Raw genomic sequence first — 24,198 nt, forward strand, 5'->3', positions numbered from 1 at the left:
AAAAAAAAAAAAAACAAAGATTGAAGAAAATTGACAGGAAGTTGGAAATAACATTACCAAATTAGCTGGAAAGAAAATGAAAGAAGGGCAGCAGAAGTCACGTCTGAGTCTCAGATGGAGGCGGTGATGAATCACTGAACAATATTAGCGCCGTCTCGTCTCATGGAAAAACAATACAGGTTATACTGCAAAACAACTCGTAATATCATAACATACTAAAATGGCACTGAAGACTAGGTAGAAAAATCTACTGTATATAAAAATTCACATCCATCCAGTTTCTTTCGTGCTTGTCTTCACTCATGTCGCGGGCGAGCCGGAGCTTATCCCAGCTGAACTTTGCGCAAGAGACGAGGAACCCGCGTAAGCGTAAGCCGAGAATCGAAGGCAAAGTCGATTTTGAGGCAGACACTGCTAGTCCACTGTTTTACACATACCAAATTTTACACCTCAAGATCCATGCTAGCAATCATATTAAAATTTAAAAAAATATACAGTTAGTGTGAAAAAAGTGAGGGAGAATAATATGGAAACAGCTAGTCTCCACCAGATTGTTATTGTTGTTATTACATTTTAACTTGTGATGGTTTGTTGAGTAAATTTCCTACTGTTCAATTGGTTGCTTTAAAATACAGCAGGAATGGGCAACTGGCAGACCCTTGATTAATTTCCATGAAAATGTGGGGAGTGGGGGTTATTATTATTTTTTTAGAATTAAATTTTTTTTTTTTTTTACAAACCCGTAAAATTCTTCATAAAACGTCCAATATGTTTTCCACGGAAAATGGGGAAGGAAATACCGGAAAAAACAGGGGAAATCCCAAATATAACAGAATATTGGAAAAAAAATTGTGAATACCTGTATATAAATCCGTGGGTGCTGAACTGCAGCTGCAATATCACTAATCACCACCAGATGGCAGTCATGACTTAGTTGTGCTTACAGTGGGTCTTAAACTGCCCTATACTACATTGTGAGTAGGCCTAATATTTTTTTTCGTATTTAGGAATGATGTACAGGACAAACGCAAAAACTTCAATAATGTTAAAAGTTTGAGTGAGTTGATTTTTGTGGAAAAAAAATATACAAAATGAGTTATTGTACTTAATGTTGTTTTCTTGTTCAGCGGTTTTGTGTCGTCCATGAATGGTAATTTTAATGCAGTTGAGCCCTTTGCAATTTGTCGTTTGTTTCAAACCCTTTGCGGTTGGATTATGATAGTGGGTCATAAAAATGAAATGTAATAAATAAAATACATTAAGAGCACACATTTTGCACATATTTTGTCTATATTTAAAAGAGCATTTTTCTCATACATCTGCTTAGGAAGTGCGTTCTCCTAAGTGACCCCCCCCCCGAGTAGCCCTACAAGATTTAAGTTGCCGGGTAATGATATGGGCATGTTGTTCATCACGGCGCCCTAGTGGTTAGCACTTCTGCCTCAAAGCTCTGAAGCACAGGTTCAAATCTCATCTTATTTGTTGATGTTTCTTTCACAGGAGAGATTTGAGGCAGCCTTTCGGATCTACGACGAGCAAGCAACCTTCCAGATGTTCAAAAGCTTCCGAAGAGTCCGGATCAACTTCAGCACGCCTGAGGCAGCCGCCCGCGCTCGTATCGAGCTGCACGAGTCGGAGTTCAACGGCCGCAAGCTCAAACTGTACTTTGCCCAGGTGAGCTTGAGCTGAGACACACCACTCGTACTATACAGCGAGAAATACACACTTGGGTGTATGTCATGTATTGTGTGACAAACTGCATCACATCGTCTATATAGGACTGTCATCGATCATCTATATGGCTTGTTTTGTTTTGCCTCTCAGTGTGTAATCATAAGAGGATTAAGGATTTTAGAGCAGAGACAATGACTTCATGTAGGTTTTGGCATGAAAGCTAATAAAAAGCCAACGGACAAAGCTCGTCATTTGCTGCACATAGACTGAAGTTGAATGTGCTTTTACACTCTTGTAAAGGCGCATTTGAAAATATTAAAAGCGCAGTCACTTCCATTTGCATGCCATTATGAACACTTTTCAAGATATTACAGTTGGCTTCATGTATTAATAATGCAGTAATTGGGTGCCCCCTAAAATATAGTGTTGGCTCCCCTAAAAATAAATCCGAGAACCACCACTGACTGAGGTTGGTGGGTAAGGGGGAAAAAATGAGCACCAAGCAACAATCTGTGGCTAGGTTCACACCGCAGGTTTTAATGCCCAATTCGGATTTTGGGAAAAAATCCGATTTTTTTTTTTTGTGTAAGCGTTCATATTACATGGCTGAATTACTACAATCGCCATAAAAGTAAAAATATTAAATTAATAGTGAAACTCAAAACAACTTTGCAGATCCGATCCCCTTCTCCCAGCACATTCCCTCCGCCTTGCGCGGAGCGCATTTTGGGCTCCGGGTGACGTCAATGTCGGATATATGCGACCTGGCCGTTCAGACCGCGAACGCATTGGAAAAGATCGGAAACGTATCCGATCTAGGACCACATATGAAAGCGACCCAGGTCTCGTTTGGAAAAATGGGAATTGAGCCATTCAGACTGTCATAAAAAAATCAGATATAGGTCGCATATGGGCAAAAAAATACGATCTGGGTCGCATTTGCCTGCGGTGTCAACCTAGCCTTTGGTGCGCCTCTGGGAACCTGATGAAAATAAATTGCTTATATTCTGTCCTGAATTGAGAAAAAAAAAAAAAAAGAAATCTTCTCAGGAGGGCAAGTTAAATCAAACACTTGCCGTCATCATTTCTGCCGCCAGGTCCAAAATGGCGACGAGGACATCGACAAATCCTACCTGGCGCCCCCACAGCCCGTCAAACAGTTATTCTTCAGACTGTCATAAAAAAATCAGATATAGGTCGCATATGGGCAAAAAAATACGATCTGGGTCGCATTTGCCTGCGGTGTCAACCTAGCCTTTGGTGCGCCTCTGGGAACCTGATGAAAATAAATTGCTTATATTCTGTCCTGAATTGAGAAAAAAAAAAAAAAAGAAATCTTCTCAGGAGGGCAAGTTAAATCAAACACTTGCCGTCATCATTTCTGCCGCCAGGTCCAAAATGGCGACGAGGACATCGACAAATCCTACCTGGCGCCCCCACAGCCCGTCAAACAGTTCCTGATCTCGCCGCCCGCCTCGCCGCCCGTAGGCTGGAGTCAGAGTGATGACGCCACGCCCGTCATCAACTACGATTTGCTGTGCGCGGTCGCCAAGCTAGGCCCGGGTGAGTTGTCGTCAACGCGGCTGCAGTTTGGAGCGGAAAATGACTTGACGCTTGCCAGGAGCAACAAGGGATTTGGACTTGGGTGAATCGTAACCGTTTACTTGTTGACGTTCCTCCCTGATGGCTTTCCATGAACACTGTGTAATACTCCTACATTTACTGCTACAAAGTTTAAGGCCACAGTATCACCTTCAATTTAATTTGCTCCCTCATTTATTAACATGTCCGGAATGCTGGTACAAGCTGCAAGGCTTAATCAAAGTTGAACGTACCATCATCTTAATTGTCTTTATTATTACTTGGATGGTGAATGGTAGGCGTCTTATTAAAGGGTTGTATTTATTTATTTGATTTGAGATCATTACTGGCACTACCTATTTTGCTTCCCATGATGGTTAAAGTGAGGTTGGTTTTTATTTGCACCCAATAAGTACAGTAATCGGCGTATCGTGTCTATTATAGAGCGACTTTGCGGCAGCCTCGTTCCTAAATGTGAGCGCAATATGAGACATGAGTCACGTTTTTCAGATGGCAACCTTTTCGAGAAAATGCCAGCAAACATTCTGTTGTTATCTGTTGTTATTCCTTTTCCCCCTTTATCAGCTAATACGTATTAAAAGTGTCCTCACAAGGAAGGTCCCTCCAAAGAGACGTCTGTTTGGGCAATGGCGCTGCTCTGTTACCGTGGCAACGCAGGGAGTCAGGAAGTGGCTCCCCTTGCAGAGTCCGGAGAGGTGTCGGTTTTGAGCCCACGGCGCACTGCCGCCCTCTGTTGGCTCACGGTGGTGACGTCACACTGTCGTTCTGTTGTTGTTCCTCAGGGCCAATTTCCTCTGTCTCATCTTATCGCCGTGGCAACTGCCATGCAATCTGCAGAGCGTAATCTTTCATTCTGAGTCACCTGTGCTTGTCACATCAGACTGAAATAACATTTTTATTTATTGCCTTCTTTTACGTAGTGCAAAGCGATACTATTGAGCATTATTATTTGAAGTGTTATTATTTGAAGTATATCATAGTCCGCACAAATTGACCCATCGTTCACATTTATCCCTCAAAGTTTTTGGCTTCGGGAAACGAATAAGGAATACATCCTTCATATGTGGACGGTCGTAGTGTCTGGATTTGTTTCTGAAAGTTCCATAGCAGCATGTTTTTTTTTTTAGATAAACGGGGAGAAAACAAGCGGTACTAACAGGAGTCGTCTGCGAGCGCGCTTCTATGCGGCCCTCTTCCGGTTCACGGTGTGCTGTCACGGCCACGTGGTTTAAAGGTAGCACTGGGTGGCACGCTATTAGGACCCATTAGCTGACTAAAAACATGCCTGATGTAAAATACACAAATCAAGCAGCATCAAACGGAACAATAATCATCAATGTCAAGTTATAGACGATTACGTAGACGGGCGAAAATCCACTTCCGCCTATGCTTAGTCCGTCTTTTTTTTTTACAAGTTTATCGTTTATCGCCTGAAAAACCGGCGTCCGTCATAGAATAGACGGACCGGTCCGTCGGTCAGATGGAATGCCCACCTCTGATTATTACCATATTAAAATTAATACTTTGTACAACAAAACACATAATATCATGTTTCACATGATGGAAGAATACAATATGTGTTTTTTCTTCAATGCAGTTCTAAGGACATCGGTTATTTACGGAATTCTGCTATTCGTGGTTGGGCCCGGTCCCTATCCCCTGCGAATAGTGTGGGGGGGGGTCCACTTGGCCCTATTACGCTACTGTATTTTAATGCTGATCATGATGGTGGTATTTGGAGAACTGAGTATTTTATTTAGGCGGCACTTGGTGTGAAAAACGCAACAATGTCGTTGTGATAGGTGAGAAGTACGAGCTGCACGCTGGCACGGAGTCCACCCCTAGCGTGGTGGTGCACGTGTGCGAGAGCGAGACGGAGGACGACGAAGCGGCGCGACCCAAGCAGGAAATCGTGCAGACCAGACGTCCCGATGGCGCCCCGAAGGTCTTCAACTAGACTCCGCCACCCCCTCCACAGGCCGCTTGTTGACCTGCAACACAGCACGCCCTCTCTTTGTCTCTCTCTCTCTCCCGCTGTCTCTCTCTCTCTCTCTCATCTTTGCACTCACAGAGAGCGCTGCCGCCGTCATTCCAGCTCAAAAACAGACAAACATTGCTCCAGTTTTTGTGGGCCATCGGATGAGGCGGCTCGGAGGGAAAGCATGAGGGGACTCACACACAAACACACACACTCACCACATTCCTCCGGTAGGGCAACCTTGACTCCGCCCCGGCCCGCCGAAGCTCAGCAGACGCACACTTACACACACAAACACGCACACCCACGCACGCAACACACACTCGTTATACACATCGCTAGTCCGGTTAGCGCGTTAGCTCCCCCTCACACCGCATTGTTTGGTTGAGCGATGATTCGTGTGTTTCGGGGTGATTTGCACTTTTTTTTTTTTTGTCCCTTTTTTTCCACTCATGTTCATATCAACTCGCATCCGGATGCATGTATATACTCAACAGCGTGAAACAATACTAATAAAGTGAATATTTAACGTCACACACACTGCACGGAGTGCCATATGTGACTAACAAAAAAAGTTGTGGTGGCTGAATATTTCTCCCGTTTTTTAATTTAATTTAACTACTAGATGTGTGTTCTTATTGTGTACTTGATACACTTTTTGCATGCTTTTAAGATGCAGAGGTTTTGTTTTTTTGTTTGCATGCAGAACTCCAAATGGCGTCTTTGTTCATTTTCTTTTCCCTCATTTGAATTTTTCAAACTCCTTCCGTGTTGTCGACATCATTTTCTATCAGTCATTCGGACCGCAACTCCTTTTTTCAAGGACGGGAGCGCCCTCGCGCTTTTTTCCGGCTTGTACATAACGCTTGGTCTTTGTAGATGTTTTTCTAGTCCAAGAGGGAAAGCTGCCTGATGAGATGTCAACCAAAGCATTCTCACGTATTTCCTTCAATGAGAGGGAATGACAGTAAATATGTGCTGTTGTTGAATGCATTTTCACCCACATGACTTTAGCATTTTCTTTAGCATCCATCTTTGCCTCACACTGTTTTGTTTCACGGAATATCACGTCTCCTTCATGTCCGCTGTGTGTGTGTTGGCTAATGCTAATAAGACATAAAGAAATTAATAATATAGGGCTGCTCGATTGTGAGAAAAAAAAATATTAATCACGGTTATTCAGAAGATCATTTTATTTTTTGGCACAAAACTAGAAAATAGTTTAAAATAGTTTGAAACACTGTATAAGTTCCTTTTGGAACAAACATAATTGATCAAATTAGTTCTAAAATAAAAAAGGTGCAAATGTATTAAATCAAGTATGATTTCCCTGTGTATACAAACAGTGCGTTGGATATACAGTAAATGCACACTAATAATCATTTTTTACCATTATGGCAATTTTGTAATCGTGGAGTGTAATTGAATTTCAATTAATTACACAGCCCTAGAGTAATTTGTGAATTTGATAATTAAGTGTATTTATTTGGAGCAGTAGACGGACTGAGGAAGCACAGTGGCTAAGATGCTAAAGCGGGGTACACGTATCGGCTACGTCTAATCAGGCGGTTGGTTAGCAACTGAACTGCGGCTAATGAGTTGTGTGACCCATGATTGTCAGTGGAGGCATCAATATGTGCTGGTCACCACGCACTGTGAGCGCGGTAAGCACACTCATGGAAATTTTTTCCCACATTTTAAAAATCGGTAAGCCTGTATCCTGATTCAGATGTTAGCAGCAGCAGCGTGAGTGTACGAGAAGCTAACCAGGCTAGCGGCTAAGTGAATGTGAGTGGGAACGGTCGCTTGCCGTGTGACCGGTCAAGAATGGGATAGGAGCCAGCTCACATCCGCAAATAGGAGAACAGAAAGTATAGAAAATGGATGGATGGATTATTAATCTCACTGTACCTTTCCTTATTCATCGTGTATGTTGTATAAATTAGCGTAAGGGTGGGGGACAAGAACCATGAAAGATGCATATACACTAGGGGTATTGGTATTTCGGGTGGAATTTTCGAATGAACTTCAAAGGCACTGAAGCATCAACAGGTGAACTTCATTTGATCGTCTGTATAGTTAACTATTGAATGCACACGTCCTACTTTTCAGTGTTTCAGTCAAACTTGCTATTCTCTCACCAGGATCTGAACGGATAAAATTCACAATACATGAGTTGAGCAATACATTTCCAATGACGTCCACATCTATGCTTCTCTGTGACTCTTATACTTTAAGCAGCAGTCTGGCAAATATTGAAAAATACCTTAAAAAAACAACAACAACAAAAAAGAGGCTTCAAGATGTTTAAAGCCATGCTTAAGATGTTTAAACTTAAAACAAAGATAATTTAAAATAATAATAATTTAAAACTACAAAGATTTTACGAATGAAAAAGTCTGCTTAGCTTAATGCTAACGGTTAGTATGGATAGTTGGTTGAGGAGCCATTGATATTTGTACACAAATGGTGGAGCAACACAGACAAAAAATAAAAAGAATGCTTAGACTCTCTTCTTTTATCTTCCCCCCAAAAAGTTTGTTTCTACCTTCTTCCTTTTGTTTTTTAGTAATCAGCAAAAGAACATGCTTTGGCCTTACCCAAATCACATATTTTACACCAAAACTTGCAGAGAAGCAATTTTCTCTGCCCATTCTCATAAAATAAAGAACATAGTTGACAATTTCCATCAGTGACGCTCCTTGTTAGGACTTTTCACATCAACGGCACTCAAAAGTTTAGTTTTTTTTGTTTTTGTTTGGTTGGTTTTTTAAATTACTTTGACCTGTAAAGATTTTAAGGCATTCCAGGCTCATTCTGAAAGTTCACCTGAAAGCCCAAGAACACTAACTTGATGAGAGTAATGTACAACAGAACGAATGTTTGTTATACATTGTGAGCATTTGCGGGTTCAATGTTTTGATTGGAGTTCCTCTGTGGGTTTAATTTCTTTTTAGATTTGCATGGCAGCTGCGCTCCCTGGGCCATTTATGCCCACTGCTGCATAAACCTCAACCATTATCTCATTTTAGACGGTAAGACTGCGTTTTTTAGCAAACTAAAAAGATGCATGTGAGCACTTTAACTCTGTTTTTGTGATTGCCTCCTTTGCACCAGTTAGGAAGCACATTCGTTTTTTTCTTTGTGTTCGTCCGATACCTTAACTGGCCTTCACGAGCATGTGGCACTCGATTCCCCCCCCCCCCCAGTCCATGTCACAACATCACAGCTGTCGCTTTCTCTGTGTCGGCCCTCAAAACAAGAGCATCTCCCAAACGTTTTTATTGAAGTTGTCGATATGTGACGTAGAAAACGAGAAGCAGCTTGGCGGCACCCTACTTAAAGGGCCGGCGACGTGATGACTTTTTTTGTACTCTCTGTGCTCACAGATGCGTGTGTACGTGTATATTTTTGTACATATAGTATGCCAAATTTTTATGTTGCTGAGGCGCCGTTCCAGCAGTGTGTGTGTGCGCGCGAGTGTGCGTGCGTGCACGCTCGCTTTGTCACGGCTTCTCTCGGACGATGTTGATGATGAAGAAGTGCTATGATTTCAGAGAAAAAGCCCAACGATGTTTGTCATTATTGTATACGTTTGTTTGTTTTATTTTTTTGTTGAATATTTTGGTTGACATGTGACTAATATGTCTTGTACGGTAGGAAAATCCAGAAAACAAAGTAGCAAAATGAGCAATAATTTACAGTGGTGATAATACCGGTATGTGTGTTTTCATGTTCTTTCTCTCTTAACAGTATCTGCTTCTATTTGTGTAGTATTGTTTGTTTCACATAGACAACATACATAAAGACTTCTTCTTAAAAGCCACGTTTGGTGTCATTTATAAGCCAACGTATGTTTAACCTGCTTTATGGCTCTACATCGACCCATCAATGTTGTATTAACAGATGAGTGTTTTTTTTATTTTAATTTTTTTTATCAAGGTGTAAAGGTTGACTACTGTAATCTTTTCAAAGAAGTGTCCATATCATGTGATTGTCTTTGTGCCATTTAGTTTACAACTGAAAAGGAAAACTGCTCCCATATTTATGTATAGGTCAAACACCTCGGAATGCTAGCACACTAATCAACGATTTTTCCCAAAGGAAAACGTGAAGTGAATGAATTCCTTCAACAGTCAAAACTTGTACAGGCCATTTCGACCATGTCATTATTGTGCTTATTTTTTAACCTTCCTGTCAAATTGGCCCATTTACAAATACAGAAAAATGTTAATTTTGGAAAAAATATTATGAAACTTAGTCTGCTGTTAATTTTTTTTCCCTTTCCCTTTTTTGGGTAAAAAAATGCATTTTGTTGTATATTTTTAAATGATGAAACCTTGTGGATTACCTTGATCCATGAACATTAATGGGTCAGAAAAGAAAGAGAGAGATTCATAACATGGTTTTGTCCCCCCCAAAAAAGGTCAAGAATTAAACCACAGATAATCATCAATATTATTACACCTAAGTTAACTCAACTTTAGGCTTTTGCCAGAATGTGCATTTACTTCACTTTTCAGGCTGCATCCACTTCTTTTGTGGAGTGAAAACTGACCTCCATGGAGGTTTTTATTAATCTCTGCTGTTCTTATGTAAGCCTGGTGCAGTGACATGGGAACACCTGGGAATGCTGAACAATGTGTTCACTTCAAACTTGCTCACAAAAAAAAGCTACAGTAGCTGCCTTAGTAGCCTCCGGATTGTAACTGGAGAGCCCAGTGATTCGTTGGCACCGTTGAAGCGGGCGAAGACCACAAGTGAGGGTGTGTTACTGGAGATACAATAACAAGACCGAGATATCGCACATTTTCAGTTCTACAATAATGTGCCCAAGTTTATAACACACCCTTTAACGTGTACCCTTTAGCCAACTATCATAGTTAATTTTCAACTACGGTACTCGTGTGCTCGTCTAAAGACAACTGGATTTGTGATAACGCTTCAAGAAAGCAAAGTCAACCAGAACGGCACTCAGTGGGACGCCTTCGAGGTCCAAACAAACTTCATTTCAATTTTCCATACTATTCCGATCTATTATGATGCTCTCAGAATACTTCAAAACCCAATACCACTTTACCAGCTTGTGATATAGTTAGTTAGTTCGACAGCAAATGCCTCCTCAAAAAGAGTCAACATGTGCTTGCTTCAAGCTGTTTAATTGACACTCCCAGTTGAAGTCTACCGTCAACCAAACAAAAGAATTGTAACTGCGTGTTTATTCAAGCAAATGCAGAACCTTGTCCCGCAAAAGTACTCCAGCTCAAATCTAAAACATAATGCTGTAGATGCGCTAATAAAAAGCATAGATGAATACAAAGGTACAGCAATTATATAAAATGAAATATAACTATACTCACTGGCATGTATTCTTTTCAATCTGCGAAAAATGAGTTACTGTATATTACTGCCGACATTCTTTTCAGTATTTTCATCAAATCTATGTTTTATCTGCATCTGTGCAGCACACTGCCCCTTTGAGGCAGCATGTATGTACATGTATTTGAGTGACATTTATTCCATGTTCATTGAAAGCTTGTATTTGTGAACAATATTTGAACGATTAATCGGCCGACGTTATGTCTTTTTAAAATCTGCAAAAATGGAAAAGAAATGGGGTAATGGAGACAAAGACAAAGATAATCTTATTCAAACACTACCTCCATCAAAAAAAAATGTGGCTATAAAAAGGCCAATTTTTTGCCGATTGTTCTCTCTGTATTAAAGTTAAACAAATACTAAAGTACAAAATATAAAACAGTTAAATCTTTAGATATTTTATCTTAAATTCATATCGTTATTGTTTTTAGCATTAAGAAACCAAAAATACGTTATTTTACTCATGATATATATTTTTTAATCAATCAGCCGATTAATCGGTTATCCAAATTTTATTTTGCCAAATATCGAATCTACGCTGAGCTCCCCAAAAAAATCTATATCGGTTGGGCCCTCATTTACATAAAACGCTTTCATCCAAATTGCAAGACCTCGTAGCATTATCGAGTATCAGTACTCTGTTTCGACAATTTCTCGAATGTGAGTACTTGTACTTCGACTGCGATGCATCCCTAGTTGAAGTATGGGAATCCCTGAAGTAATGGGAGTTTAATGTTCCAACCAGGCACACCCTGGCAGGAGACTTTCCGCTGATTCCACGGCAAGTGTGGCCACCTTTGCTTTTTTTAATCAGGCGCCATGGCAGGCACGCCACGAGGTCCGAGCGGGAGGACCTGAAAAACCAGCTGCTTCATTGTGACTCTCAGTCCCAGCGCAGCAAGTAAGAAAACTCCTCCTCTTGCTCACTTACGCACAGAAAGAGAGAGAGAGAGAGAGAGAGGGAGAGTGGCATCCCGCTTGTTTTTAAACTCTTTTGTCCCGCCGCTGTCTTCCGTGAGATGAAGGAGGTGGTGGTGGGGGAGTCTCCGACGTTGGATAGGACTTCATTCATGTCTAGTGGACTATGCCCTCCCCTGTCCAGAGAGAGAGAGAGGGAGGGGGGTTCGTAAGGTGGCGAGAAGTGCGCTCCTCATCCTTCCACCTGGAGAAAGCTCGGGCTGATATCGCAGTCGAGCGTCGGAGGTAAGTTCCATACACGGGGCGGCTCGTTTGCTGATACTGGGGATCGGGAAATAGCTCATGTTCCTCTCAGATTATAGGAAGAAAACGGGTGTCCAAAGTTTTTACAGTCCATTTTTTTAGTGGCGCAAGTTTGTGGTGCCTTGAGATACGAGCGACTCGGGTTACGAGTTTCCCCAGATACAGGCCACTTTTTTTTTGCTTTGACTTGTTCGTACAAACTTGACACACGAGCGCTGTATGTTGGCCATAAACTCAAATTAACTGTTGTCAAATAGTGACCCATTCTAATGAGGTGTTAAGCTGTTTAGTGCCAAGTGTAAATTTATTGTCAAACTAAACATAAAAGTAGGGGATTTACTTATTTTGTATTTAAAACAAGCACCTTGGATAACTAGCAATCTTGGTTCCGCTTCAGAAAACAGATAAGCTGTGATTGGTTATTACCTGAGCCCTGGGCAACCGTGATGTCATTTTCAGTCGACAGAAGTGTCAAGATGCCCACACCTGAAATGGCTAAAAACCGGTAGATTTTGCTGCTTAACTCATAGTCCACAAACGTAATATTAATCAGAATGCCTTGTTTAGACTAGTGGGCCTGCATAGAACATATTCTTGAAAAAAAAAAAAAATGTTAGGGTTGACTTCCGCTTTAAGAGACCAAATGAGTTGAACCTAAAGTATGTTCCTTATCACCGTAAACAGAAAGCCGGATTTCGAAATAACTCAAATTTCTGTTCAAACTAGAAAATTGCTTGATGAGTTGGTTTATTAAACACACTATGTTTAATAAATGAACTTTGACGAATGTCAAGTTAGCCCTTGCATCCTTTGATTTTTCTCTATGCAGCCCCCAGAGGAAAAGAGGACAGCCCTGCTTTAGGAGGATTGTTTCATTTCCCCAAAACCATCGAGCTGCTATCTCTTTAGCATTCACCACTGTTGGAGTGGCTTTACTTATCATTACTTCATATGCTAAGGCAATATGGATAAACACTTGCACAGATGTAACGGGTGCGAGACCTTTCATTTAAAAAAAAAAAAAAAAAAGTGTTTCTTAGATGTCAAGCTTTGGGGGAGTTGTCTGGGAAAGTCTAAAAATGGAAGGCGGCACCTCCATGCTAATGACAACGTGTGCGGTGGCGCAGAATTGACATTATGTCATACAGTTTTTGGATGCTCAAAGAAAACAAAGCCCCAAAACTGTTTGGTATGGAACAACAGAAAGAGCTCTCATTATAATAATAATAAAAATAATAAGAATAAATAAAACTGTGTTACGCAGGTCTTCATTGTACTGAATGTCATTCGATTTTGCAGGTGTACCTGTCCGAAGAGTGTCCTCTATATTAAAAGTGAATGGTCTCACTGCTGGGTCAGGATACAGGTTTATAATATACCATGTCAATTAAAAAAATATCTACAAAATCAATAAAATATTTCTTGTAAAATAAGAAAAGAACAGGGTAATCTTAATTTTTTTACACAATAAAAATATGAGTTATTTGATTACTTTAATACAATACAATACGATTGTATTTATATAGCGCATTTCATAAAGACTGTTTCTGATGTAGTTTGGCATTCAGTTACCTTCAAATATACTCTACGTACATAGGATTTATTCAGGAATAGTAACACACTGTCTTTCGAAGAAAGCTGATATTCTGAAGAGGGTGTTACTCGAAAACTATTTTGCTAGTTGTTGATGTTCTAAAAATTAATTAGGCTTGACGTCAGAATAATGCGTTCTTTTTGGAAGCACACAACATTTTCAGTGCAGCACGTCTGCCATATTTGTGGAATGTTTTGATAGTTAATTTACTTCAGTAACTCATGTCAAATAGTGAAACTCGTACTGTATATTATAATGATACTTTAAACGCATAGAAAAATACTTTTCAGATGGAAATTCATTTCTACCCCAATTTCCACAAATCAATTTCATTGTTCAATATATATTGTTTACAATTCTTGAGATGAACTGAAGTTTTATCATGAGAATTATTATTATATTTTTTTTTCACGAAATATTTTACTAATCTGTTACCATGAGTTTCACTTTTTGAATTGCCCCTCTGAAGTTCTCCACTGCATTGTCATTTTTCTCGATGCACCTGTATGCTGTCTTTGAATCACTTTCATGTGATTCATTGTGCCACTGTTCTCTTTAAATGTACGGGTCAATATAGTTCCTGTTCTGCTTGGTTTACAGACCATTAAACCTGTTGTTTGCTGACGGTGAAAGGGTATCACATGATGATTTGTGAAACAATATAGAGATTATTGTCACACACTGAACAGGAAGCGTGGAACGATGACCTGATTTGCTAACGTTCCCCTTTGGCGGATGTATGCAAATACATCATACTGATATATCACGTTCACTGACGCACTCTTATGTACATTATATTGTGAAAATACGTCAATAAATATTGCTGTCACTTGAACACAGCTTATAATGATGTAGCACAGGGGTCTTAGACTTTTTTTTTTTTTTTTTTTTTTTTAATCGCTTATGAGCTACCATAGCTCAGGCTCATGACAGCTTTCAGCAAAATGTCATTCTGAAGTGACGCAAAGTGGAAGGAAGCATATGCTGTCACCCACTTCCAGTTATTTCTTTTTCAAAACCTGCCATGAAGAGAAAGGTTGGTGACGAGAACAGCCAGTTTCAAGAAAAACAGGAGACGGAATGTTTTCTTTTTTATTGATAACAGGGCCAGACCGACAAATCTTGAAAGCACAGAAAAAGTGGCATCCTCAAGGAATGTGGATATCATAACTCAACTCGACATGCTGAGGAGTATGCCAAGTACCAGCGAGATGAGAGAGAGGACTGGGTCACCGTTCTTGTACATATTCTCAAATCTAGTTGTTTTTGTTTTCAACATTAAACTTGAAAACCAGCCTGGACCAAAACATTTGAATCTGAGCGATATTAACTTAAGAGTATAATGACAGGATGTCCGACCATCAAGCAGCAGCTTATCAGAAGCTGTCACCTTTGCACACAGTCCACATGATATATGTTGCCGCTAATGGGCACGGTTCATAATAGGTCAATACTGCCAGTGATTGCCATGTAATGTTTGCTGTCTAGCAGGAGTGCAAAACACAATGTCACTGCAATGCAAAATACTTCTGGACGTATACTGATTATATGACAAAATATGACACAACTACAACAATATTTCAAAAATATATATATAATAAATAATGTTGTATGATCTCGACTATTTGCGGGGTATAAGGACCTCGCCGGCCCACGAATAGCAAAAATTTGTGTATAATTGAAAAAAGGATAATACACGTTTCAGACCTTATTAAAAGTCAATTATTTAAAATATGAATGCAACGCTTTACTTTTGGCGACCACTTTTCATAAGCTTTATATAAAGATCTTAAGACTTTTCCCATGTACACAAAAGGCCCACTTTCCTCAAATATAGTTCGCAAATCTCCTAATCATCCACCTTATACATGCATTGAAAAAAAATATATAGAGCCAAGAAAAAATGCTCCTAAGGGATTTTTCCACAGAACATGGGTGTTGGGGTGCGGGCCGGTGATCATTGTGGCCATACAACTGACTCTCGTCCACCTGTCCATCAATGGGATAATTCCTTTTATGAGGTCATAGAACTCTTAAAATTGCATTCCATCTTTAGCACAATCTTGTATTTATTTATACATTTAATACAAGAAAAAAAACACTCAAGTCCTTAAACTAGCCCCTATCCCACCGAGGGGTGAACATTTCCAACTGTTGGCGAAGGTAGTAAAATGCGCGTTCACGTCACGCTTCGTTCAAGGTCGCAAATGTTCGATAAACTGACGTTCGGCAGACGTTCGCCTGTATTTTTCTTGCTGCAAGGGAATTTTGAACATGTTCAAAAATCACACTCAATCAAAACTGTTGGCGAACGTCTGGTGAACGGTTTGCGAACATTTGCGGCATTGAACGAACCCTGACAAACACTGACATCAACGCAACATTTGCTGCCTTCGAAAAACACTCGCAATTGTTCGCCACTCAGTGGCTTAAGAGGATACCCATGTGAAAGCTCTTTTAATGTAAACTTTCAGGGAAAGAATGTGCAGCGTCTCAACTGTCAACACGCTTGATTTGCGTGGAGAATGTTTGAGTGCGCAGGTGTCCTCCTGCTTGCCAGTCAACTCACACTTTGTCATTTATGAAAGGCTGTTACTGTTCATTTTAAAAGCGAATTAAACCACCAGCATTTTCTATGGTCACGTTTTACTACTCTGTATTAAGCAGAAGAAAAAAAAAACATTCAAGAAGAAAGAAGTCATGAGCAGCACCACGTAGAGTATTTTTTAAAGGAAGTCAAAGATGTGTCGTAGCTACACTTTGGCTAACGTTCTTAGAAGTAGGTTGATATAGTTTTTATATATTGCGAATAGAAAATACACATAAATATACCTGTTCAACATACTAGACTATCTGTGGTGTAATGGATAACACCTTTGAATAACACTGCCACCTAATATTTTTCTGATTACTGATTTCACTCCATGACTCATCATTCCCTTTTGTCGTGCGTGTGAAAAGAGGACACGGCTCTCCCATTATGACGCGTGTGCCGGTCTACTACACCGTAGTTCGTGTGGGAGCTCAAGTATGATAATTGTAAAGTGAATAGTAAAGTGTTATCAGTGCAATAAACCTACATGAGGTCATTATCATTTATTCTCAATTATGAGGTGTATGAGTGCGTGTGTTTATGTACTCATGTCACAAAAAGCATTTCCCCCAAAATTTAGCAGAAAATTGTAAAAATCTGGGAATAGAGTACATTGAAAAATGCATTGGTGTAATCATATCACAAAAAATATGTTAAGATTAGTTTGGGGGTAAAGCATGTTATGAAAATAAACTTCAACTAAAACAGAAGATGTACAGTACGTTTTCCACCTTGTGTTAAACCAGACAGATTTTTCCTTTGAATATGCTGCCTTCTTATTCACAGCATAATTTTAAAAGAGATGATCAAATCGAGAGAAAGCAATATCGACGGAATCTGCATCAAATTTTTGTTAGTTGTTACTTACATTTTTCTCTACAATAATATATTTTACTACACAAGATTCTAATTAATATTACGTTTGTGGGAAAAATGTACCCGTTCTTATCCGTTTCATGGCAACGCCATTTTGTTTTATACCGACACTTGATGTTGACTGAATATGTAGTTTGTTTTCTCTAATATTGGTAGCCGTTAAATTTAAGTGAACACCTAGCTCAAATAGATAGAGTAGTTGCTTTTTACACTCAGAAAGAACAGTTAGTACAAAGGACCAGATTTATTTTAGACATTCGCTAATTCACATCATTGCAGATTGAAAAAAAAAAAAAAGTGTTTCCTCGCAAATATTTGCGTTCCCTCACCATCAACGCAAAGTTCTTGTGAGGGAACGCATAGACTTAAAGCAACGTAGATATTTTCATGAAATGTTCACTATAACTGCTACTTACTGTGAAATGAGTTGAATTGAGTTCACCGCCACCATACAGCGCTCTCAAGTCAAAGCAAACAAATCGTCTGAACAAAGGCTCTTATCTTGAAAAACATGTATCATTCATATCAACATATCTCAAGGTAACACTGTATTGTTTCCACTCTTTGAATTGAACTGCTGAAACTTGTCTATGATCTTCTTATTTACAGGCACGGACCTCTATATTGTAACCATGAAAAGGCACAGCAAAAATAGAATATTGTTTAATATTCTTCTAAAAATGCATTTGAGTAAATTAACGCCCCATGTGAAGACCTACTATTAAAAAATATTGAAAATTTCCCATTTTCTGTATACTCCGCAATTATGTCATTACATTGCTAGAAGACCACATAACACTAATATGTCTAAATCTATATTTAGATATGCATAACGATTTATTAGTTGTGTTTAAAAGCATTTTTTTTTTTTTTGCTTGTGCAGGTTCATGTTGAAGATGCAAACTTCAACCGCTTCACCTGAAAGCAACACGACGTCATCTTCCATCACCAAATCCAAAGAACAAATCCTCATCCAGAGTGAGAAACTTCCCTTGATGCGTCTCAATATATCCACATCATGCCACAAAAATGACATTTTGTTGTTTTTCTCCCAGGTTCTGGTGCTATGATCGCTGTCATCGTCATCGGTATAATTGTCATACTCACAATTCTTCTCTTCATCCTAAAGACGTACAACAAGTAAGGTTGCATTCTTTTTCAATGGCACATAGCAACTATAGGGAATAAACACACACACAGACAAGTGATAAGCCCAGGAAGACAGACAGACAGTTTTAAACAAAGATGGGGACACTTTGCTATCACTTTTTTGACTTCCTACGAGGTCCCAGCTGCGTTGTATGCAAATACTGTACATACAACCAGGTCAGCATGTTCCCTGTGACTCTTTTGTACACAAATGAGATCAGCCCCAAGTACGAAAATGAAATGATTGGCAATAATCATGATTCAATGGCATTCCAGACCCACCCGCCTTATGTGAAAATCTGATATCGAGCCGTTATTTAAAAAATATATTTTTATTGACACTCGTAAATTGAGGTACCACAGTTTATTAAAAAAAATATATAGATGTTTTTTCTTCATGTGGAAATATTGTCCCTCATTTTCTCATTATAAGGCGGACCCACGCATCCCGACTCCTGGGGTCCAGCGGGGGCTCCAAACCTCGTAAGAAGACATCGCAGCCTACCGTTTCAACCGTGCCCATGGCCACCATTGGAGTCAGCTCTGTGTCGGGCAACAACCCCTATTCGATACCCATCTCATCGCCGTGGCCCAGAGCCGAACTGAACTCTGTAGACCGCATAGAAGAGTTCAGCGCGGCCAGCGGAGCCACGGCAGTTACCATCCACGACACGTCGGGAAACACGTAGCATCCGCTAAAAAGACTGACGGGCCTGCCTTTATAGACTGAAGCCTGCGGAAACATGATCTTGTTGTTTTGGTTGATCTGAGATTAAATGTGAACAGAAAGACATCACAAAAGGGCTTCGAGAAGGATGTGAGGTGAGGCTGCTTTTTGTCTACATAGTCAGTGTTTGCACCACCACTCCTTGGTTGGCCTTAAATGTGTACATTTATTCAGTACAGTTAACATCACATGTAGAATACACACAACCACTATGAAATAAAAAAGGATAACTTACTCCTGGTTGCCAGTATGACACATTTTTAGCACTGATTTATACTTTGTTCCTGGCCTGTGTCCGTTTTACCCCCACATTTTTTATTTTCTAAAACATACTGATGCCAACCAAATTTGCACTTTACTTTTCATTGTTCTCCATATTTGTAGTGTTTATGATCTTTAGATGGTATTGGAATTGAATAAAACTGGATGTTCTGACATTCAGTGACGGTGCAAATGCAAGTGTGAATGTTTTTTTGGTTTCTTTTTGGTGCGTCCACATTATATAGACTATATGTGCCTTAGTGATTGACTGGACCTTTCCAGGGTGTAAGCCTAAAAATGGGATAGGCTGCAGCTTCCAGTCACCCTCAATAGGATAAGCAGTATCGAGCAGTGATTCCCATCCACTGAGAGAAAATGATTGATTATTTACTAGAAATAATGAATCTGTTCATCTATCTACGTAAGTGACGTATATTGACGGGCAGAACAATTAAATGCTACTCCACTAGATGGCAGAATGTACAAAATTAACCAGTGTACAGTTACCACTTGTTGCCATTCATAAAACAATAATAGCTTTGTAAAAATAGATTTGTAAAAATGAATAAATACAATTAAAAAAAAGTGTAGGTAAACTGAGACAAAACATCATTTGAGTAGGGGATTTGGTGATATTTTTGTTAGGTGTGCCTGAAGAGTTTCATGATGTTCTATATGTGCCTTAACTATAAAAAAAAAAAAGCAGTGGTCACCAACGTGCTGCTCACAGGCACCAGATAGCCCCCAAGGACCAATTGAGGGCCTTTTCTAAAAATAGCTCACCAACGATGGTATATTGTGATTTCATAGGAAAGTTGTAGAAGTCGTCATTTGAAAATGTGAACATTGGCAGAGATTTATCAAAAGTGTTGCATATTGATACTTACCTTTCCTAATTATTGTGACAGAAATCATTTACATAATTTATGTCTTCACATAAATTAATATAATTTCTTATTAATAATGACAAATAGTAACATCATAGAAGTTAATTTGAGCAAATCTGTTATTTCAGAAGTGATTATCAAACTGTTTTCTAAAAATATATTTTAGATACATTTTTGGGCAATAGATTTTTTTTATTTTAATTCAATCATTAAGACCAATTGTTTATTGAGGTGGTGTGACCTAGGTTGGATGTGGGGGGAAAATGATTGAGCCGTTCAGCCTGTCATATAAAAGTAAAATAAATAAAATTCAAACACGTCAAATATGGGCGGGAACAAAATTTGGGTCGCATTTGCTAGCAGTCTGAACTAAGGCTCGATGGTGGAGAAATGCAGTGTGTTATTTTGCCCACCGTTGACCAACAATGCTGAGAACCACCTCAACAGGGGAACATTCAAGAAGCGAAATGTTTAGCAGCTAAATAAACCATATACATTGAGGACTTGAAGACTTTAATCTGCTCCTGGTTAGTTCAACATGTCTTCTTGAAACAAACGATAGCACCAAATTGCGTTTTTACGTACTTCGAACTTATTTGCGTGTAAATACATTTAGCAACAGCCACAATAGCGGTCTTGAACGCAGCTCGCCCGCAGTTTGTTATGTTACGATGGTGACTCTAGGTAGGTGGTAGGTCTAATTTACCTTTCGAATAGCTCTTGTATAACCTGAGTTGCACGCTTGTATTATTTCATTTTTAATGTTTTTACGATAATAAAACTCTCAATATTCTGTTTGGTATCATTAGACCAATTACAACGTAAGTCTCTGACAGCTAGCATCGCAGTCTTCATGCTAAGGAAGTTAACGAGCTACACCGGAACTCATCATTTTATGTCTCAAGTAATAGGAATAATAAGTGACAATAGTTTATAAACATTTACGTATTTAAGTGACCTAAGGTGTGTGTTGCACAATAGTGGAAGTGCTGAGTCTCCTGCTGGTGTCCGTGTTGTGGGGCTGCACGAACCCTTTCCTGAAGAAAGGCACTGAAGGTATCGAACATGTTTCCAAGTCCAGCAAAGTGGCTCAGTTTCTTGCTGAGCTCAAGTTTCTCTTCCTTAATCTCAAGGTAAACATAGCGCATTTAGCTTCTTTTCCGTTTTTTTATTTTGTTTTTTTAAATGATGTCAACATAAAACGGATACTATTCGTTCTCTATCCATCCTCAGTACCTCGTCCCGTTTGTCCTGAACCAAAGTGGCTCTTTGGTGTACTATTACACACTTTCCACCACAGGTGAGAGATTATACTTAGATCCCAGGTGTCAAACTTAAGGCCCGGGGACAGAGCCGGCCCACCACATCATTTTATGTGGCCCGCAAAAAAAAAAAAAAAAAATATATATATATATATATATATATATATACGTGCATCGACTTCCCGTTGGCTTAAATACCAAAACTGCAAATTGTCTTTACTTTTAAAAATGTCGAGATATTGCAAGTGTTTTTTTGTTACCAAACCTCCTTTTAAAATAAATGTAGTAATATTTGAACAAACGGTTACTGGCATGGCCTCTGTTTTCAAACTTATTCCTCAATTTGTTTTGTATATGCAGTCATAACGGCCCTGAAGGAAATCCTAACTATGATATTGCCCATGACAAAAATGAGTTTGACATCCCTGCTGTAGCTCTAATTAGCAGAAGCAACAACATAGCAACAGAAATATTCCTGTTCGCCTCACGTGTTTACACAGCCACTTAGGCAGAATTTTTGCATTGTCTATATTAATCCAATTTTGCAAGAGTAAATAAAGGCTACAAAGGTCTCCGTTTTTAGATAAAAGGTTGTATATTTTCAAGATTTCAGTCGGAATTTTGTAATACAAAGTTTAAATGTTATGAGGAAAAAAAGTTGTTGGTTTTTTTTTTTAGAAAAAAGTTGCATATTTTCATAATACAGTTATTTGTAAACCTGAGCAGAAAGTCATATTTTGAGAAAAAAAAACAACCTTGCATGTTTTCAAGAAAATGTTGCCTATTTTCATGATATAATAATTCTGAATTGTCTGACAATAAAGTTAGTATTGTTATTTCAGTTACTATTCATTTGAATTCATTCGCTATATTCATATTTTATTTCTCTATTTAATTGCCTTTGTTTAATTTAGACTAAAACAATCATCATGTTTTTGGGGATCTTTTAATTATTGTCATTAATGTTCATCTTCCATCTTTCTCATGCAGACTTATCATTGGCTGTCCCTGTGTCCAACTCTCTCACCTTTCTGTGGACTCTGCTCACTGGCAAGTTGCTGGGCGAACACTTTGGAGGCAAACGTGAGTCCAGTCCACGTGATGCATTAGTTTGCCTTTCCAAAAGAAAAAAGAAAATAGCCATCTCCATCAGCCTTGTTCAAACGTTTTCTTGAGTTTTGGAACCTTTATCTATCCGTGTCTTTTCAGAGGCTGTTGCTGGAATGTTCCTCACTATGGTTGGGGTCACTTTGTGTATCGTAGGCTCCATGGATGACGTCGGCACTCAAACTCAATGACCCCTGATGACCTTCAAGTGTGCGTGAACACACTTTGCTGAACTTGCTCTCTATTATAAAGCGCTGCCCTGACTTTTGGGTTGAACGTCTTCCGTGACCACACTTGTAACTCAAAACACTCATATCTTAAATTATCTTTCCCTTTTGAAATGAATGGAAATACTGTTAAGGCATTGCAGGCCACCATAAAACATCTAAAAAAAAATTTTGTCACGACTATTTTGATAAAAATATCACCTAACGCTCAAAAGCCACACTTATCGTGTGTGGGCACATCCCAGAGGCTTTGAAAATAAAAGTTAAAATCAATAATATTTAGTGTTATAACGCCTCATGAGTGTTCCTGCGAGTGTGTGACAAATGTTGTATGCGTACAAATGTAGGTGCGATGTTTTGGGGTTTTTTTGTACCATGGAGCTCCACTCTTTGTGGCGTATAGGGACACAGGCCGACCGGTGAATAGCGAAAATCCGTGAATAATTTTCACCCGTTATAGTTGCAAGTCGTCTAGCTCCTGAAGTGGCGAAGCAGCCCCAAAAATGAGGGTTAGAGCGACCACATTCAGTCTAGTGCAGGTGTCACCAAGTCCGGTCCTCAAGGGCACCTATCCTGCATGTTTTCCCATATTTCCCAGCTGCAACACACCTGATTGAAATGATCAGCTCATCAGCAAGCTTTTCAGAAGCCTGATAAGGATACAGATCATTTGAAACAGGTGTGTTGCAGCAGGGAGAGATGGAAAACATGCAGGATAGGTGGCCTTGAGGACCGGACTTGGTGACCCCCGGTCGAGTGGCACGCAAATCATGATGGCGTTGTCACCTGACATAAGATCATCACCTCAATTTTACCCGAGAGATGAAATGAAAGGAAGGCCGAAAAAAATTGCAATTGCCCTTTTGATCCTCGACTTCCCTGCGAGCGGTCAAAATGAGGTCACCGCTGGCCCGTCCGTCCCGCAAGGACTAAGCAAACAAGTGAAGATGTGTAACGCTGAGTGCGAGAGGGTTGAGGGTGGGTTCATGCAGGGTTCACTCCCACAACTTGACCAGATTTATGGCGCTCCTATAGAAACGTTCACTTTGGGCACTCTAAAAAGCCGATGTGAAAGTCGTCTGCTTAAAGGTCTTCAGAGGACATGACCAAATAAGAGTAGTCAAGTTTAGATGAATGTTTCACTGATGCTTGAAATTTGTATTAAAATAAGAAAATGAGTCGCGTACACTGTAATTCTCTTGATGACTTAATTAAAAAAAAGAATCGACACTCTCCTGTTCACATGCCAGATTTTTGTGATATACAGTTTTTTTTAGGAAATAGTGAATTTTAAGATTAATGTAGTCATTTTATGAGGAAGCTTTGCAATCTGAGTGGTGTAAATAGTTCTCTTGACAAACCAAAAATATTACACACAATGCAGTAAGTTTTACCTGAAATAATGGGGAAAAAATATGGACTAGTGTATTTTTGTTTGGTTGTTCTATTTTTTATCTCATTTACTTTCAGGATTATGGAAAATGACGTAAAATGTTAGACATCTAGAATTAAATGTCGGGACTCTACCATATAAAAGCCTCATAGTAAAACAATTCTGGATTGCCGTGTATGTGTTTTTGGGGTGTCTGTTTGTAGCTACCTTTGGTTTCATGGAAAATGTCATAACACGTGTAATCTAAACTGTCAGACATCAAGATGTG

The 24,198-nt window shown here is 39.4% G+C and overlaps 3 protein-coding genes across 8 annotated transcripts in view; all 3 read left to right on the forward strand.

Moving 5' to 3' along the window:
- Window positions 1-9,080, forward strand: part of rcan3 (regulator of calcineurin 3) — a 40,654-nt gene extending 31,574 nt beyond the window's left edge. For 4 of the 5 annotated variants that reach the window (XM_086049726.1, XM_086049728.1, XM_086049727.1 and 1 more), the window contains 3 exons: window positions 1,501-1,674; window positions 3,066-3,237; window positions 5,079-9,080. In XM_086049726.1, coding sequence (XP_085905852.1) covers window positions 1,501-1,674; window positions 3,066-3,237; window positions 5,079-5,233 — 501 coding nt within the window. In that variant the 3' untranslated portion in view covers window positions 5,234-9,080. The remainder of the gene's footprint in view (window positions 1-1,500; window positions 1,675-3,065; window positions 3,238-5,078) is intronic. The other variant, XR_015089334.1, reaches the window with a different exon arrangement.
- On the forward strand, window positions 8,211-19,252 carry ncmap (non-compact myelin associated protein). 2 transcript variants are annotated; one of them, XM_086049732.1, is made up of 6 exons: window positions 8,211-8,289; window positions 11,448-11,534; window positions 11,653-11,836; window positions 17,801-17,895; window positions 17,973-18,057; window positions 18,500-19,252. In XM_086049732.1, the coding sequence occupies exons 3-6, from the start codon at window positions 11,718-11,720 to the stop codon at window positions 18,753-18,755; spliced, it is 555 nt and encodes a 184-aa protein (XP_085905858.1). In that variant the 5' UTR covers window positions 8,211-8,289; window positions 11,448-11,534; window positions 11,653-11,717; the 3' UTR covers window positions 18,756-19,252. The 2 variants fall into 2 exon arrangements, with proteins under 2 accessions (XP_085905858.1, XP_085905857.1); XM_086049731.1 differs by having other exon boundaries at window positions 11,379-11,836.
- A 1,046-nt stretch (window positions 19,253-20,298) lies between these two features.
- Window positions 20,299-24,090, forward strand: tmem234 (transmembrane protein 234). Its single transcript, XM_086048915.1, has 6 exons — window positions 20,299-20,468; window positions 20,558-20,625; window positions 20,923-21,074; window positions 21,175-21,241; window positions 22,194-22,286; window positions 22,413-24,090. Exons 2-6 carry the CDS (start codon window positions 20,613-20,615, stop codon window positions 22,499-22,501), a joined length of 414 nt encoding a protein of 137 aa, XP_085905041.1. The 5' UTR covers window positions 20,299-20,468; window positions 20,558-20,612; the 3' UTR covers window positions 22,502-24,090.
- Window positions 24,091-24,198: the final 108 nt, after the last annotated feature.

This window comes from Filicampus tigris, chromosome 13 (genome assembly GCF_054856515.1).
Source record: "Filicampus tigris isolate MCC_2025a chromosome 13, RoL_Ftig_1.0, whole genome shotgun sequence".
Classification (NCBI taxonomy): Eukaryota; Metazoa; Chordata; class Actinopteri; order Syngnathiformes; family Syngnathidae; genus Filicampus; species Filicampus tigris.

Coding starts and splice junctions, on each gene's coding strand:
- ncmap (XM_086049731.1), top strand. CDS start 11,718: ATGCCCTCCCCTGTCCAGAGAGAGAGAGAGGGAGGGGGGTTCGTAAGG. Junction 11,837..17,800: donor ATCGCAGTCGAGCGTCGGAG/GTAAGTTCCATA, acceptor TTGCTTGTGCAG/GTTCATGTTGAAGATGCAAA. Junction 17,896..17,972: donor AGAACAAATCCTCATCCAGA/GTGAGAAACTTC, acceptor TTTTTCTCCCAG/GTTCTGGTGCTATGATCGCT.
- tmem234 (XM_086048915.1), top strand. Junction 21,075..21,174: donor TTCTCTTCCTTAATCTCAAG/GTAAACATAGCG, acceptor ATCCATCCTCAG/TACCTCGTCCCGTTTGTCCT. Junction 22,287..22,412: donor CGAACACTTTGGAGGCAAAC/GTGAGTCCAGTC, acceptor GTGTCTTTTCAG/AGGCTGTTGCTGGAATGTTC.